The sequence below is a fragment of the Eleutherodactylus coqui genome, chromosome 6 (genome assembly GCF_035609145.1).
Source record: "Eleutherodactylus coqui strain aEleCoq1 chromosome 6, aEleCoq1.hap1, whole genome shotgun sequence".
Classification (NCBI taxonomy): domain Eukaryota; kingdom Metazoa; phylum Chordata; class Amphibia; order Anura; family Eleutherodactylidae; genus Eleutherodactylus; species Eleutherodactylus coqui.
This window is the reverse complement of record NC_089842.1, coordinates 229,600,424-229,617,874: the sequence shown is the minus strand read 5'-3', so window position 1 is coordinate 229,617,874 and position 17,451 is coordinate 229,600,424. Positions and strand designations below refer to the sequence as shown.

Here is a 17,451-nt window from a genome sequence, read left to right as displayed (position 1 = left end):
GTGGTTTTTTTCCCGCACACGCAATCCGCGCCTCAGGGGAAAATGACATCCTCAGGTATTTAACTACCTGCGGGTGTCTAATGCATCGCTATGGGGCGCGGATCCACGTGCGGGAAAAACGCTGCAGATTTTAAATAATCTTTTTACCGTGGACATGAGGCCTCAATGTTCTGTCTGGAGGAAACCAGGCGTCGCTCATCACCTGCCCAATACCATCCCTACAGTGACACCTGGTGGTGCAGCATCATGCTGGGGGAGGGGAGACCGGTCAGGGTGGATGGAAACCAGGCGCCGCTCATCACCTGCCCAATACCATCCATACAGTGATACGTGGTGGTGGTAGCATCATGCTGGGGGAGGGGAGACCGATCAGGGTAGATGGAAACCAGGCGCTGCTCATCACCTGCCCAATCCCATCCCTACAGTGACACCTGGTGGTGGAGCATCATGCTGGGGATGGGGAGACCGGTCAGGGTGGAGGGAAACCAGGCGCCGCTCTTCACCTGCCCAATACCATCCCTACAGTGACACCTGATGGTGAAGCATCATGCTGGGGGAGGAGAGACCAGTCAGGGTGCATGGACCCAGGGCCCCTCATCACCTGCCCAATACCATCCCTACAGTGACACCTGGTGGTGGAGCATCATGCTGGGGGAGTGGAGACTGTCAGGAAGGATAGAAAGCTGAATGGGGTAAAGCACAGAGAAAATGACAACTTGATCAAGAGCGCAGGGGACCTCAGATCTGGCAGAAGGGTCACCACCCAACAAGACAATGATCCTAGGACCCCAGACAACACCAGAGGGGCTTAGGGACAACTCTGTGAATGTCCTTGAGTGGCCCAGTCAGAGCCCTGAACCCAATGGGACATCTCTGGAGAGACCTGACAGTCCACAGATGGCCCCCATCCAACCAGACAGAGGGCAGAAAATCCCCAAATCCAGGGGTGTGAACCTTGTGGCATCATCCCCAAGAAGACTGGAGTCTGGAATCACTACCAGCAGGGCTTCACCTAAGTACCGAGTACAGGGATGTGAATACTTATGTCAGTGCTAAACGGGAGCTTTTCATTTTAAAAAGCTTACAAAGATTTCACCCATTCTGTTCACACTGAGTTATTATGGGGTACTGAGTGCAGAATGAAGAGGGCATAAAATGGTAGAGTTGGAGGGGACCTCCAGGGTCATCTGGTCGGTACTGGTGCATCTTGTCTCCAGTGGAAGAAAGGGTGGAGACATGGGTTGGCCGGGTGGAGTTACAGGGGAGGGGGCAGGTCACGCCCCTAACAGTTTACTGGCTGCTCCCCACACACAGCATGTCACGTTCCGCCTCTCCCGGCTGTCCGCATCTCAGGTCCCCAGGTTCCAGAGCACTTCAGGTCCCAGTCGCTGTCACAGTAGCTGCCCATGTAGCAGCATCTCACCTCCCGCCTCCTGTCACTCTCACCGGCGTTCTCACATCATCTCTCCTGCCGGCTCATGTTATTTTTCCAGCCGCTCTCACTTCTTTCTGTTTCGGCTCTGGTGCAGTAAGTCTCCCCACAGCCTCCCTATCTCCGGCCCCACTGTCACATCGCTGGATGAATTGAGATGGCGGCACTCAAGCCGGCACCGCTGTCAATGTAGCTAAGCACTGATTCATCTGCACTCCGGTCCCCCGCTGTCACTCTCCCCACCATCCAACCATGTCTCCACCCTTTCTTCCGGTGGAGACAAGATGCACCAGTACCCATCTGGTCCAACCCCCTGTTCAATGCAGGATTCACTAAGGGCTCATGTCCACGGGCGGGTTTGAATTCCGTAATCCACGTGGGGCACCCACGCGGATGATCTGGAGTTCAAGCAGCTGCCCATACACAATCATGAGCGCCCGCAGCTTAATTAAAGCATGCGTCTGTTTTCCGCACCTTCCAGTCCGGAAAACAAATCGCAGCATGACCCATTTTGCCGCGGATCCCGCAGGGATGGCTCCATTGAAGCCGTCCGATCTGCGGCACATCTAGAACTGTCACTGCGAGTGTACTGCATATCCCGCAGGAAAGCAAGAGATTTAAAAAAGAAAAAAAAAATCTGCAAAGCGCATGTGTGGGGGGCGTGCTGGCTGGCATGCCCGCCCACATGCACAGAGGGGAGGACGGATGTTCCGCACGCATCTGGACTGGTAAGTAATGTCCTCATGCAGCAGGCAGGGTGGGTTCCTGCAGCGGGGCTCCCGCCCACGGAACCTGACCTGCCCGTGGACATGAGGCCTAAATCATCCCAGACAGATGTCTGTCCGGCCTCTGAAGACTTCCACTGAAGAACTCCCCACCTCCCGTGGTAACCTATTCCATTCATTGATCACCCTCACTGTCTAAGGCTGCATTTCCACGAACGTATATCGGCTCGGTTTTCACGCTGAGCCGATATACGTCGTCCTGATCTGCAGGGGGGGAAGATGGAAGAGCCAGGAGCAGGAACTGAGTTCCCGCCCCCTCTCCACTATTTGCAATGGGGAGAGGCGGGACGGCGGCAGGGCTAAGTTCTGTGAATTAGCCCCGCCCCCATCCCGCCTCTCCATTGCAAATAGTGCAGAGGGGCGGAGATGGGGCGGGAGCTCAGTTCCTGCTCCTGGCTCTTCCATCTCCCCCCCCCTGCAGATCAGGACGATGTATATCGGCTCGGCGTGAAAACCGAACCGATATACTTTCGTGGGAATACAGCCTAATATCTAATTTGTGTCTCTTCCCCTTCAGTTTCATCCCATTGCTTCTAGTCTTCCCTTGTACAGATGAGAATAGGGCTGATCCCTCTGCACTGTGACAACCCTTCAGATATTTGTAGACAGCTATTAAGTCTCCTCTCAGCCTTCTTCTTTCCAAGCTAAACATTCCCAGATCCTTTAACCGTTCCTCATAGGACATGATTTGCAGACCGCTCACCATCCTGGTAACTCTTCTCTGAACTTCCTCCAGTTTGTCTATGTCTTTTTTAAAGTAGGGCACAAGTGAGAAGGTGTGAAGACTTTCTGGACCCCCTGTATACACAGGTACATATAATCTGTCATCCATAGGATAACATTTCTGCATTTAACTGCTTCAGCACCAGATGATGGTGATTTCAGATGAGGTGATTCAGCAGCCCCTCAGCACTACTTATTGGACACCAGTGTCCTTCCTCAGCTGTGTCCCATCTCGTCTCGCTCCTTGCAGAGAACACGCTGGAAGAACCAGTGCCCACTGGGAGTTGTTATTTAAGGTAATGAGCAGCCTGTAGAATTTGGCTGAATCATTGGCCCAGAATCCTCCGCTGTGAGAGGATTGAGGTCTGAGGTAGGAGGAGCTGCTGCCTCACACAGACAAAGCCACACAGAAGATTCTCCAGCAACCTCCCTGTCTCCAGGAGGAGCCCAGACCTGCCTGCAGCCATCTGCTTCCAAGCAGCATCCCCTCCACCTGCACAGTGAGTACCAGCACCCCCATCCTCCTCGCCCCATGCACAGTGAGGACCGGCACCCCCATCCTCCTCGCCCCATGCACAGTGAGGACTGCCACCCCCCATCCTCCTCGCCCCATGCACAGTGAGGACTGCCACCCCCCATCCTCCTCGCCCCATGCACAGTGAGGACTGCCACCCCCCATCCTCCTCGCCCCATGCACAGTGAGGACTGCCACCCCCCATCCTCCTCGCCCCATGCACAGTGAGGACTGCCACCCCCCATCCTCCTCGCCCCATGCACAGTGAGGACCGGCACCCCCCCCCCCCCATCCTCCTCGCCCCATGCACAGTGAGGACCGGCACCCCCCCCCCCCCCCCCATCCTCCTCGCCCCATGCACAGTGAGGACCGGCACCCCCCCCCCCCCCCCCCATCCTCCTCGCCCCATGCACAGTGAGGACCGGCACCCCCCCCCATCCTCCTCGCCCCATGCACAGTGAGGACCGGCACCCCCCCCCATCCTCCTCGCCCCATGCACAGTGAGAACCGGCACCCCCCCCATCCTCCTCGCCCCATGCACAGTGAGGACCGGCACCCCCCCCCCCCCCATCCTCCTCGCCCCATGCACAGTGAGGACCGGCACCCCCCCCCCCCCATCCTCCTCGCCCCATGCACAGTGAGGACCGGCACCCCCCCATCCTCCTCGCCCCATGCACAGTGAGGACCGGCACCTCCCCATCCTCCTCGCCCCATGCACAGTGAGGACCGGCACCCCCCCATCCTCCTCGCCCCATGCAGTGAGGACCGGCACCCCCCATCCTCCTCGCCCCATGCAGCATATCTTATGAGTGTGCAGCTCTGCAAGATGAAATAAGCCATAGCCTGATTTTTGAGGACGCTTGAAATATATAAGCCCTGTTTCAAAATTAAGCCCTAGTGACAGTTAATAAAAAGTCAAATTAAATAGTGTCCAGGCAGCTATGCATGTAAAAAAGTGAAATCTAAGACAGTGTCTTATTTTCAGGGAAATGGAACGGTCTGCTTTGACCCCCTACAGGGGTATATGTGATATGAATGAGTGCTATAAAATGTGTCCATTATAGGATTTATATGCATTACTTTCTATCTATCATTCCATTCGTCTGTCTATCCATCCAATCTTCTATTGATTCATCCATCCCTTCTGCTGCTCGGTCTCTCCCCCTTACCACATGACTAAATGTCAGTAATTCCATTGTGATGATTTTTCGGCACCTATATGAATTCTCGCCTCACCTAGAATGTTCTTATCATATGGGGGGGGGGGGGGGGGGGGGGGGGCGTTCTCTTCTATTATTGACACTGATATGAGATCAGGGCGTTCTCTATGGGAGGGAGGTTACAAGTGCCGGATTGGCAGCCTCCGCCCTGTAACACACACCACATTTTGAATTCCCAATACCCGCCATGAAGTGTGATGAGGATGGTCCGATGCCGGAGGGGAAGACTGGGTCCTAAATCCTGATTCTTCTATTTGGACTGGGCCACTGAGGCGGATGTATCACCATCCAGGAATGTGTCTGTGTGATGTCCAATCCTGGATGTGCTGGTTATAAATAGCAGGGTGATGGCGCTCTTGCTGCCATGGGTGTGGCGAGCAGACTGCGGTATGAGCGGTGCTATTTCAGTCAGTGTGACTACATGATTTAGAGGGAGCCGTCCGCAGGGCTGTGTATGGGGAGAGGGGAAGGCACCTCGACGAAAAAAATCTGGCGTTTCTTAACCCCCTGACACTTCTGGACGAACATGTATTGTACATCCTACAGCATCGGGGTTTGTATGGGGCGTTATCGGAAGCCAATCATGCTTCCATACACAGCTGCCACCCGCCAGCAACAGCTCATATCTGCTTTAATGCTAATCGCGGCTGTTTAAAATGCTACTGTCAAAATTGACAATGCCCCAATTGGAGTAGAAGGGTTCCCGAAAGGTCCTCCACCCTTCTGAAGGCTGCCATGTATCTCTGTCTTTTAGGACAGGTCTATGGCGCATCCTAATAGAATACCGTCAGAAATAAAATATAGTGCAATACTTCAGTATTGTACTTTATGGTAGAAGTGATCAAACAACCTCAAGTTCAAGACCCCTATGGGGATGAAAAAAGTAATAAGTTGAATTTTTTTTTTAATTGTAAAAATAAAGGAAAGGAAACTTGAAAAAAATCCCATTTGCTGCGAAATATGTTGGCGCTATATAAAAGATTATAATTATTAATAATTTAAAACCTTATAACAAAAAACCCAAACCTATCAGTGTTCGTTTACCTGGCCTTCATATATGATCACATACAATTGTTCGTCCCCCATACATTTCCATCACTGTTGTCGGTGCGCCCCCTGTTGACTTGGGGAGATGTGGTGCCGACAATTATGTTTGTTTTTTTTTGGCAGTATAAAAGGCCTGATCAGCCAACAAATAAGAATTTGCTTGTTGGCCGATTGCTGTCTTGTTTACACAAGGCAATGATCGAGTTGACGAAGGTTCAGTCCTGATTAGAGTCCCGTATACAAGGGGGTTGACTAAGGACGGTTGCTCATTTGTTGAGTTATCGCTGCCTAAGGGTGCATTCACACGAACGTACAGTAGATCAGCTCGGTTTTCACGCCGAGCCGATATACGTTGTCCTCGTGTGCAGAGGGGGGATGGAAGAGCCAGAAGCAGGAACTGAGCTCCCGCCCCCTCTCTGCCTCCTCTCCGCCCCCCTTTGCACTATTTGCAATGGGGAGAGGCGGGATGGGGGTGGGGCTAATTCCCAGACCTTAGCCCCGCCCCCATCCTGCCTCCTCTCATTGCAAATAGTGCAGAGGGGTGGAGAGGAGGCAGAGAGGGGGCGGGAGCTCAGTTCCTGCTTCTGGCTCTTCCATCCTCCCCCCTCTGCACACGAGGACAACGTATATCGGCTCGGCGTGAAAACCGAGCTGATATACGTTCGTGTGAATGCACCCTAACTTACACGGGGCAATACTCAGGAATTCACATTTCTACGGATGTTCATTTAGTTGATTAGCAACTTGTGTAAAGGACCCCATTCACATTAGAGTTTAATCCGTAAAGACATGAACACTCGGCCAAGTCTAATGGTCACCTGTAGTCAGGCGCCGGGGGAACCCGCTGTTAAAAGAATAATCATCCAACTGTTGTTGAACATGTTGAAAACATCTTCAGAGCTCGTTCTTTGGTTGGGAAAAGCCTTTTCTCCGCAGGGGTTGGGGAGCGATGTACCTTCTCCTCCATCATGTAGGTGTAATCTATCTTCTCCTCCGTTTTCCAGGTCATCATGCTGGACACACTAAGCAGCCAATATGATTCCTTTCTCTTCTGGAAACTTCCAATCCCAGAACTGGATCTCTCCGAACTGGAGTGCCTCGGCTTAGGAGAAACCACCAAGACTTCCAAAGATGAATGTAAAGAGGAAGATGCCCTGCTGGAGTACACTGCCTTCAACTTCTGGCGAGAACCCATCGCCAGCATCGACACCTTGGACTTCGACTTGATCTAGAAAAAAACCAACCAACCCGAGGCCTTGCTGTACTCGGCCTGCCTTCCGACCACAGATCACTTGCGACGCTTATTTATGATTATTTATTTCACGACCCTGGCGGTTTCTCGTTGAATGTCTTTACATTGTTTACATTTCTTTATTTTCACTCTTGTAACTACTGATAAAGTTTGAGTTTTCCATCTCGGAGATGTGACGCCTCGCACTGTCATAACGGTTGATGAAAACCGAACCAAAGCCGATTCCTTTGTAAGGCAGATGGTTTTTCTCAGATCACTTCTGCGCATCCCATCGAAGGTGAAGCATCTGCTCTCCCGATGTAGGTGTCAGAAGTGGCTGATCTGCATCTAATCCTCTTTAGCCCCTGTGTTAGCGGTACATTAAATGGGTTTGTATCTGCATTGCAAATTCCAAAGAGTTCTGCCGGTGACTCCTAGTAACGAGCGAGGAGGTTACTTGTCAGTAAGATGTCTGATTGGTGTTCAGTCGTGAGAAGTTAAAGCGACTCTGGTTTTGGGACAAGAGTGTGTCGCCGTACTAGAGGCGGAGTTATATTATCTGCCGTTGCCCTATGGATTCACCGGTTCTGGGACCCGTTTTTGGTCATCCAAAATAGCCACCATAATATTCCAATTACTTATCTATAGTGTGTTAGACTACGGATGCATTACAGCTCTCTGACTGGCTAGTGCGGCTCATGTGATCGGCGTTTGGAGGGTCACTTTAAGACCAAACTGCAGCCATGAATTTAGGAAAAAAGGTTAAAGGGGTTGTCCAGTTGTAAACTATTTATGGCCTAAATAATCAGGTTTCTTCACCTAGACCCCCCCCCCCCCCCCCCGATGATCTGCAGTTTGCTGGGTCACTGTGCTCATGCACTGAGCTGATTAAGGCCTCCTGCACACGGGCGTATTCGCATTGCAGAGTCCGCGGTGGGCGTCCACATCTGGTCTCTGCAACAAATACAGCCCATAGTATTCAATGGCAAAACACGATTTCATCTCCACGAGTGGAAATCGATTGTGATTTTCCGCTTGTGGAGAGTAAATCGCAGCATGCTGCGATTTCGTGTGGGTTACGCACGGCCAGCTTCCATTGAAGTTAATTGAAGCCGTCCGTCCCGTGCCACTTCCGCAGTGAGCACTGCGGAAGTATCGCGGGATACGCGTCGCCCCTCAGTCCCGCCGGTGTGCAGAAGCCGCCGGACAGGTAAGCTGGGGTCATGGGCTGGGAAGTGGGTCGAACTCTGCTGTGGGAATCCGGCATGCGGTGTCCGACCTGCCCGTCTGCAGGAGGCCTTAAAGGAGTTGTTCCGCGAAAGCAAGTGGGGGTATACACTTCTGTATGGCCATATTAATGCACTTTGTAATATACATCGTGCATGAAATATTGGCCATACAGAAGTTATACGCTTACCCCGTCCGGCGTTGGCGTCCCCGTCTCCATGGCTCCGACCGAAGCCTTCTCCCTCGATTAGAGGCGTTTGCGCTGAAGCAGCCGCGCCGGCCTGCTCGCGCCGCACAGGTCTTCTGCGCATGCGCAGAAGACCTCTGCCGCGTGAGCACGCCGGAGCTGGGCAGAAGAGGGCAGACTGCACAAGCGCGTCTAATCGAGGGAGAGGAAGGCTTCGGTCGGAGCCATGGGGACGCCATCTCCGGAGGGGGTAAGCGTATAACTTCTGTATGGCCAATATTTAATGCACGATGTATATTACAAAGTGCATTAATCTGGCCATACAGAAGTGCTTAACCCCACTTGCTTTTGCGGGACAACCCCTTTAAGCAAGATGCAGACAGTTTCGTTCTCACCGCAGTGGCCAGGCTTGGTATTGTAGGCCAAGTTCCCATTTATTTCAATATGGCAAAATGGGTATAAGAACGGGGGTCCTATGCCAGCCATCCTACTCACTGGGGCTTACTATTCCCCCGCAGTGAGGAAGAGACTGAATGCAGCGCTCTACTGACTTTCAATTGGACCGGTACCATTAAAATGAATGGAGAGCTGACCATCCACATCACTGCAGAGGTTGAAGTGGCCCCCATAGTGACAAACAGAGCTGCACAGAGGAGTCCCATGCTGGAGATGGGTGGGTTTTTCAACAGTGAGACCCCCACCAATTAGGACGTTATTCCCTATCCTGTGGGATAACTTTCAATTGTGGTACAACCTCTTTAAGCCTAGAAACCAGTAACCATCTTCATGTACAGTGCAAGGGGTAGAAAATATCAATACCTTCTACTAGCCCTAGTCTTGTATATTGCATGACCACCAGATTCTCACAGTAATGTGGAGGTCAAGTACTACTACTATTCCCCATGACACGACTTCTTGCCTGTTGTCACAGGAATCTCATTCATGCCTGCACATAGCCACCATTATTCTAACAGTACATATTGATGTGGATGCTGATTTTGAATCGTCACACTATTTCTATTACAAAGTTGAATGACCAGGAAGTGTTATCATAGGGTCATGGGAACAGAAGAGCTGCACATTTCTGGAAGTCACTCTATAAGTAACTACAATGGGTTCTGGAGTAATGTGAATGTTATAAGCTGGTATTCACTTTATGTTATAGCCAGGTCCACAAAACATTTCACCAAGCAAGACTGCGCCCCTTCAGTGTTACACTATTGAAGTAGGCACTGCGCCAAATAAAGATTTCAGTTGTAAATTGCACTTTTTCTTCATTATTGTTGTATTTTCTATGTGTGTGTAGTGTGTGAATTTTTGGGGCATTTCTTCTCCTAAGGGTCTGCTGCTGTTTCTCCTGGTGCAGAGTGCAGGGAGTCTTATAGGCCATGCAATGCTCCCTGGAAGAAAGGTATGCAAATAGAAGGATAGAAAAACGCCCTTGTTCTCCTAAGGGTGTCATGTCACGTGAACGACGCCATTGTACGCAAACATAACTTCAGGTAAGAGGTGCTGTTACAATGATAATACGATAGGAAATGTGTATTTGCCTCATATATTCTAGAATCTTCAAGTCAAATTCTTACTTGTAGATCTGTCCATCTGCTGGTGAAAGAAGGAACTGCAGCATAAAATGCATTAACAGGTACAGTATGACTATGATAGCTGATCCCACTCCAGTAGTAACACAGTTGGAGAATCATCCAACTTACTTAAAGGGTGACCTTATCAGTCAGGTGCAGAAGGCTCAGGTAATTTATACTAGCTGGATTTTATTGCAGATGTTTTCATATACTCCAGCATCAGGAGAGCGCCGGCTTCCAGTGCTGGGCTTAGGTTAGATGGTGCTCTCTGTAGAATTCCCCCCAACCATAAGGAAAAACTAATATATATATATATATATATATATATATATATATATATATATGCAGTCTGCTTGTGCGAACAGCAGCAAGATAGCAGCATACCCCACCGGAACAGTTCAGTGAATAAATATTGTACCAGAATGAGCTCATTACATAGATACGCCACCAGAACCAAGGTCAGAACTAAGGGTGCATTCACATGAACGTATATCAACCGAGCCGATATACGTCGTCCTCATCTGCGGGGGGAGGATGGAAGAGCCAAGAGCAGGAACTGAGCTCCCGCCCCCTCTCTGCCCCTCTGCACTATTTGCAATGGAAGGGGGCGGGGCTAAGGTTCAAGAATTAGCCCTGCCCCCATTCCGCCTCTCCCCATTGCAAATAGTGCAGAGGGGCAGAGAGGGGGCGGGAGCTCAGTTCCTGCTCCTGGCTCTTCCATCCTCCCTCCCCTGCAGATGAGAACGACGTATATCGGCTCTGCGTGAAAACCGAGCCGATATACGTTCGTGGGAATGCAGCCTAAAGTTGAGTGAACGTACTCTGCCGAGCTTGATGCTCGTTTAAGTATTTGCATACTCGATGGTGCTCGTTACTCGAACGAGCATCACGTCGTGTTTGACCCCTCCCCAGTTTTTGGCTCCTCCTCGCTGTGACGTGCCTGTTTTGGCCCCTCCCTGCCGCGTCAATGGCAGATTTTTGGGCAGGGAGAGAGAGAGAAAGAAAACCAAGAAAAAAAAAAACACTCAGGACCCGGCGTCCTGCATACAAAAATGCTCGAGTCTCCCATTGTAGTCAATGGGGTTCATTACTGGAGTAGAGCTCTCGAATTTTACGAAAAGCTCGACTTAAATAACGCGGACCCGGGCGTTTAGGTGCTCGCTCATCCTTAATCATAACATGAACACAGCACCAGAACCAAGCTAGTTACATCAATACAGTACCAGAACCAACTTATAACATGAAAACCGAAACAAGCTAGTGACATCAATGCAGCACCAGAACCAAGCTCATAACATAAGGTCTCAAGTCCATGGGCTGTTCAGATTTTGCATGCGGTAATCTGCAGCGGAATCAAACCCTGGCTGCAGCTTAGGACACTGCGGGTCTTCTACTTACCCGTCCGGTCTTCATTTTCTCGTATGCGAAGGCTCCTGCTGCCGCCGCACATGCACGATGGAGTTTGTTTTTATTTTAAACTCCTGCTTTTCCCCGGAATCCGCGACCCACCCATGATTTAATTGCGGACGGGCCGCGGATCAGATGGCTTGCATTGACTTCAATGGAAGTCGTCTGTGTGGGATCCGCACTGAAATGGAGCATGCTGCGATTTTCTTCTTTTTTTTCCCCTAGACCAAAAGGTCCGCAAATCAAATCCACATGCTTTATTTCATTTGCGGACGTCCGTGTATACCTATGGGTGGCTTGATTTGCTGATCCGCAAATCAGATCCGCCTGTGGACATTGGGCCTAAATATAGCACTAGAACCAAGCTAGTGACATAAACACAGCCACAAAACCAAGCTCATAACATAAATACAGCGCCAGAACCAAGCTCAGTACATAGATACAGCATTAACCATCCTCAGCACATCTGACAGATAGGCTGACCGCGGAGAATCGCGGCAAATCCGAACATGCTGCGGTAAGCCGTCCGCGCGCAGAGAATCACAATGGTTCTCCTGTCGTGGACAGGGGGGCTGCGCTTTCCATAGCAACGCTATGGAGAGCGTTCACTGTGCTTCCCACGGCCGGATTACCGCTGTGTGGAACGCAATTTAAACCTGCTCGTGGACAGGCAGCCTAAGTGTGTTGTGGAGCATCTGAGCGGAGGAGACAGGAGGAGGATGATTCATGTAGCTCCACAAGATGAAGCTGCATAGTGGAAGAAGATCATCTGGTCAGGCTGAACTAAGGGAGGCAATCATCCCAGCCTGCGTCTGCCTGGTGCTTCCACTACAAGCTGCTGGACGGTGCCCTGTGCCATTGAAGCCGCCATGGCTGCTTCTTAGGCCTCATGTCCGCGGGCACGCACAGATTCTGAGTGTGGAATCCTGCGTCTGGACACGGTGCGGGTCTCCTCCATCACGGACGGATCTTTTTTCTTCTGCACAGTGGATGGGCTCAGTACGCTGGACTGCGTGGCGGGCATGCGCCATGCTTTTTTTCCCTTTCTTTTAAGGCTGGGTTCACACAGGGCGGATTTGCTGCGGTTTTGCCGCAGCAGATCCGCCCGCGGCCGCTAATCTCGGGATTAGCCAGCCATGTGGATGAGATTTCTCAGAAATCTCGTCCACACGGGACGGCTGATCCGCTGCGGTAAATCCGGTTGCAACCGCGGCCGCCGCGGTTTCCAAAGATTGAGTATGTCTGTTTACCTTTCCTTTTTTGTTTATTTACGTCGCAGCAGATCCGCCCGCGGCAAAACCGCCCGCAGCCGCTTATCTCGGGATTAGCCAGCCATGTGGATGAGATTTCTCAGAAATCTCGTCCACACGGGACGGCTAATCCGCTGCGGTACATCCGGTTGAAACCGCGGCTGCGGCCGCTGCGGTTTTCAAAGATTGAGCATGTCTGTTTACCTTTCCTTTTTTGTTTATTTACGTTGCGGCCGCGCTCTCCTCTATGGGAGCGCCGGCCGCAACGGAAAAGCATGCGGCCGAGCCGCTTCAAAGCCGCCGCCGCGGTTCTCCTGGCGGAAATCTCGCGGCTTTTGCTGCGGCCAAACCGCGAGATTTCCAACGGGAATCCGCCCTGTGTGAACCCAGCCTAAATCTCCTGCTTTCCTCCGGATCCGCAGAACGTCCGCAGTGTCACCTGCGGGTATGCCGCAGATCGGACGGCTTCCGATGACTTCAATAGAAGCCGTCTCTGCGGGATCCACAGAAAAATGACATCTGCAGGTATTTAAATACCTGCGGATGCCCAATGATAGTCTATGGGCATACTGAACTGCCGATCATTCGCGTGGGTGACCCACAAGGATTCCACAATTCAATGCCCGTGGACATGAAGCCTTATACAGCAGGTTAACACCAGAAGCAAGAGGTCTACACGCAATTCCACCTGTCTGTAGGAGGCAAATTGACCGGTGTGCAGGTAGCCTATCTGATTCTAGGAAAGCTACAGGAAGTTAGTGCGCTAGCAATGTGTCCTTTTGCCCAACATGTCCAGAGACCTTCATTCACAAGACTGAGGCAAAGAGTGTCTTTTTGGTCTTCACTGGGCCGTTATGTTGGTATACCATTTATTGGGGTATGGTATAGTGCAGTCTTCGTTATTCCACATAAAGGTATACAGGCGAAATATGTATTGCGTGGTATTCATTTTTGTTAACATGGGGGGGCCTAGGAGTGACATGCCAGTTTATGCCTATACAGTGGCATTGGTTGGGCATATATCTCCAATGTACGCTGCCAATGCACTGTCTATGCACCCAGACATACTGGCCTAGTTTGCTGTGTATTAACACCGAGATCTGATGCTATTTTATGCAAATCAGAAAAAATGAGTGAATAAAAACCACAGATGTAAAAAAAATTACCAGCGCTTGCTACTGTCTTAAAGGGGTTGTCCCGCGCCGAAACGGGTTTTTTTATTTTTCAATAGCCCCCCCGTTCGGCGCGAGACAAACCCGATGCATGTGTTGAAAAAAAAAACCGGATAGTACTTACCCGAATCCCCGCGCTCCGGTGACTTCTTACTTACCTTGCGAAGATGGCCGCCGGGATCTTCACCCTCGGTGGACCGCAGGTCTTCTGTGCGGTCCATTGCTGATTCCAGCCTCCTGATTGGCTGGAATCGGCACACGTGACGGGGCGGAGCTACGAGGAGCAGCTCTCCAGCACGAGCGGCCCCATTCAACACGGAGAAGACCGGACTGCGCAAGCGCGTCTAATCGGGCGATTAGACGCTGAAAATTAGACGGCACCATGGAGACGGGGACGCTAGCAACGGAACAGGTAAGTGAATAACTTCTGTATGACTCATATTTAATGCACGATGTACATTACAAAGTGCATTAATATGGCCATACAGAAGTGTATAACCCCACTTTGTTTCGCGGGACAACCCCTTTAAATCCCCGACTCATCTATACATAAGTAGATGCATACACCAATCTGGATTCTGGAAAGATGGGTGGCACACCGCCCCCTTTCCCTGACAGCTGTACTGGCTGCTATATTCACACGGACGTATTTACGCATTGTATTAACCCATATAATACGCAGTGCTGAAGCCCCATTGATTTGCATTGGTGTACTCAGACCTGCCTATTTATGTGCGTGAAACCAAATGCAGCGTGTCTTATTTCGGTTCATATTACGGCCCATTGAAGTCAATGGGAATACGCCTTTGATTGTGCAAGATACATACATATTCACTGCATATTTACAGCAATGGAACTGCAGACCTTTTTTTTGCCGTGCATGAAAAACGCTGTTCATGCATGCGCCAAAAAAACGCGAGCACGCCCAGAGTACACATCGTCTCGGCCTGTGAAGACGCTGTGTACTCACGGACTGCCTGTGTGAACGAGCCCTTACCTTAGAGGTGACTTGTACATATTTCTACTTACTGAGGACATTGCAGATGTAAATTCTCTTTAACTCCTGGTGATCCGGTACCGGGGCCATCATGACATCCATTCGTATGCCAGCAGATAAAATACTTCATGCGATCCCATGACCTAAGAAATGTAAATAAACAGTAAATCCTCACCTGAAACCAGAGAATCCTTCCATACAAGCTCAAACAGAAATGTAACCACACGCGCTTCACCTCCCAGCGCTGCCAAAGCGGCCTGAAACCTAAGAGGTGATGTAGCATCTGTAATCCCCCCCGCACTTCCAACTAGTCGGGGCACATCTACTGCTGGCGCTAGCTGCACAGGATCAGAGGCTCATGTAGGAGAAGCACTGTGTGGCCCCTTTGTTTCCAGAGTATTGCCTCGGTATGGTGGTATGACATAAAAGTACTAAAAGTCCTTTAGTCCGCACTTGACAGACAATTCTGATAGTCCAGCATGTGAGAAAAGTAATCCCATGCTGGATTATCAGGAATTTCCCAGATCCGGCACTCTGAATTCAGCAGCTACTGAAGACGAGGGAGAAGTCCCCACATTCACCTGTTAACCCCTTAGTGACTCGGCCTATTTTGGACGATTTGCGGGGGACTCCGACCTGTTGGTGTGCAGCTGGCCTTAGGCCGCTTTCACACGGCCAAGAAAATCACACCAGATTTTTGCGTTGCGAAACACAAATGTCGCACAAATTTGAACCCCATTTTTTTTAACCCCTTAAGGACACGGTCTATTTTGGGCTTAAGGACGCAATGATTTTTGGTCCATTTTTCAGCAGCCATAACTTTTTATTTTTCCGTCAACACGGCCGTATAAGAGCTTGTTTTTTTTTTGCGTGGCGAACTGTAGTTTTTAATGGGGGTCATTTTTGGGTACATTGACTATATTGTAAAACTTTTATTATTTTTTTTATGATAACGGAGAGAAAACGCATCAATTCTGCCATAGTTTTTTGTGTTTTTTCTTTAAAGCGTTAATCATGCGACATATATGACACAATACATTTTTTCTGCGGGACGGTACGATTACAACGATACCAAAATTCTTATATTTTTTTGGATATCTTTTTTTTTTTTTCTAAATCGCTGAATTCAAAGTCCTATAACTTTTTTATTTTTCCATGGACGGAGCTGTATTTTTCATTGGTACCATTTTGGGGTACATACAGCTTTTTTGATCACTTTTATTGCGTTTTTTGGGAGGCAAAATGCTAAAAATTAGCATTTTGCCTCGGTTTTTTAGCATTTTTTTTAACGCTTTTCGCTGTGCAGGATAAAAAGTGTGTTCAACTCATTGTACGCGTCGTTACGGACACAACGATACCAAATATGTGGGATTTTTTTATGCTTATATGAATAAAAGCACAAAAAAGGGGGTTTAACATTTTTTTTGCATTTTTATTTTTTGTACATTATTTTGATCTTTTTTGTACACCATTTGTGTCCTTCTGGGGGACTTACACCATAGCACCGATGATCAGGCATTGCAGGACTTCTCTCCAGCAATGTCTTATCGCCTATTACAGCGATCATAGGCAGTGGTAATACAGGACGCCTGTAGGTGGCGTCCTGTTGCCATGGCAACCAGCTGGGCTCTATGCAATTACATCGCGAGAGCCCGCTGACGTCACAGAGGGAGCGCGCTCCCTCTGTGAACCCTTTCCCTATCACGATCTACATAGATCGCTGAAGGGAAGGGGTAAACTGCGGGAGGCACATCTCTGATGCACCCCCGCTCTTGCAGCGGGAAGCCGGCTATCAGTGACAGCCGACTCCCGCCGCCGGATAGCGCGAGATCTCTTATGATCTCGCACTATCCACATGACATAAGGGTACTTCCAGTGGTGTGAAGTACTCCGCTGCCATGATATACCCTTACGTCCTGTGGAGGGAAGGGGTTAAATGGGCTAATATATACGAGCAATGCGATGCAGAAAAATCTGCGGCATGTCCTATCTTTGGGCGTTCCCTCGGAATGCATCGCCTATTGTTTTCAATGGGGCCGGCAAGCATTGAAAACAATGAGAAACACTTGCCGATCGCTACTTCCCTGAAGGTATACGAGGCGTCAGATCCGCGGGGGCATCGCACGATGGCGGGCGTGACCTCGGGCCAAGATGTACGGTCCGATATTGTGCTCACCCGTGGGAAATCAGCCTTAATCAATGAACAAAAAAAAGCATCTTGGCCCGATTTTTTTTTTTTTAGCCTTTTTCTATGAGGCCGGCTTTACAAGGACGAGAGAATCACGGAGATTTGTGCGTTGCGAGACGTACAAATCTTGCACAAATATGAAGGGCGTCATACACAAGAGCGATGCGGAAACAAATTGCGGCACGTCCTATCTTTGGCCTTGCCATCGCACCTCCCATTGTTTCCAATGGGGCTGGTGGCAGCATCATATACCGTGCGCTAGGTGCAGGCCGTGCGATGCAGGGTCTCCCCATTGAAAACAAGACGGAGTGATACGCTTTCCGCGGCAAAATCGCAAGTTGGCGAACGTCTGTGTGAAGTTAGCCCGCCATCGTCTGCCGTGCAGGATAAAAAGAAGGTTTCATTTATTGTTCGGGTCGATACGGATGCGACGATACCGAACATGTGCTTTTTTTTTTTTTTTTATTAAACAAAGATGGGAAAGTGCG

The 17,451-nt window shown here is 50.1% G+C and overlaps 1 protein-coding gene across 2 annotated transcripts; it reads left to right on the top strand.

Annotated features, from left to right (window-relative positions):
- The first annotated feature begins 2,934 nt into the window (after nt 1-2,934).
- Nucleotides 2,935-9,627, top strand: MLLT11 (MLLT11 transcription factor 7 cofactor). 2 transcript variants are annotated; one of them, XM_066609060.1, is made up of 2 exons: nt 2,935-3,027; nt 6,726-9,627. In XM_066609060.1, exon 2 carries the CDS (start codon nt 6,732-6,734, stop codon nt 6,951-6,953), a length of 222 nt encoding a protein of 73 aa, XP_066465157.1. In that variant the 5' UTR covers nt 2,935-3,027; nt 6,726-6,731; the 3' UTR covers nt 6,954-9,627. The 2 variants fall into 2 exon arrangements, with proteins under 2 accessions (XP_066465157.1, XP_066465156.1); XM_066609059.1 differs by lacking the exon at nt 2,935-3,027 and adding an exon at nt 3,296-3,440.
- The last annotated feature ends 7,824 nt before the right edge of the window (nt 9,628-17,451 follow it).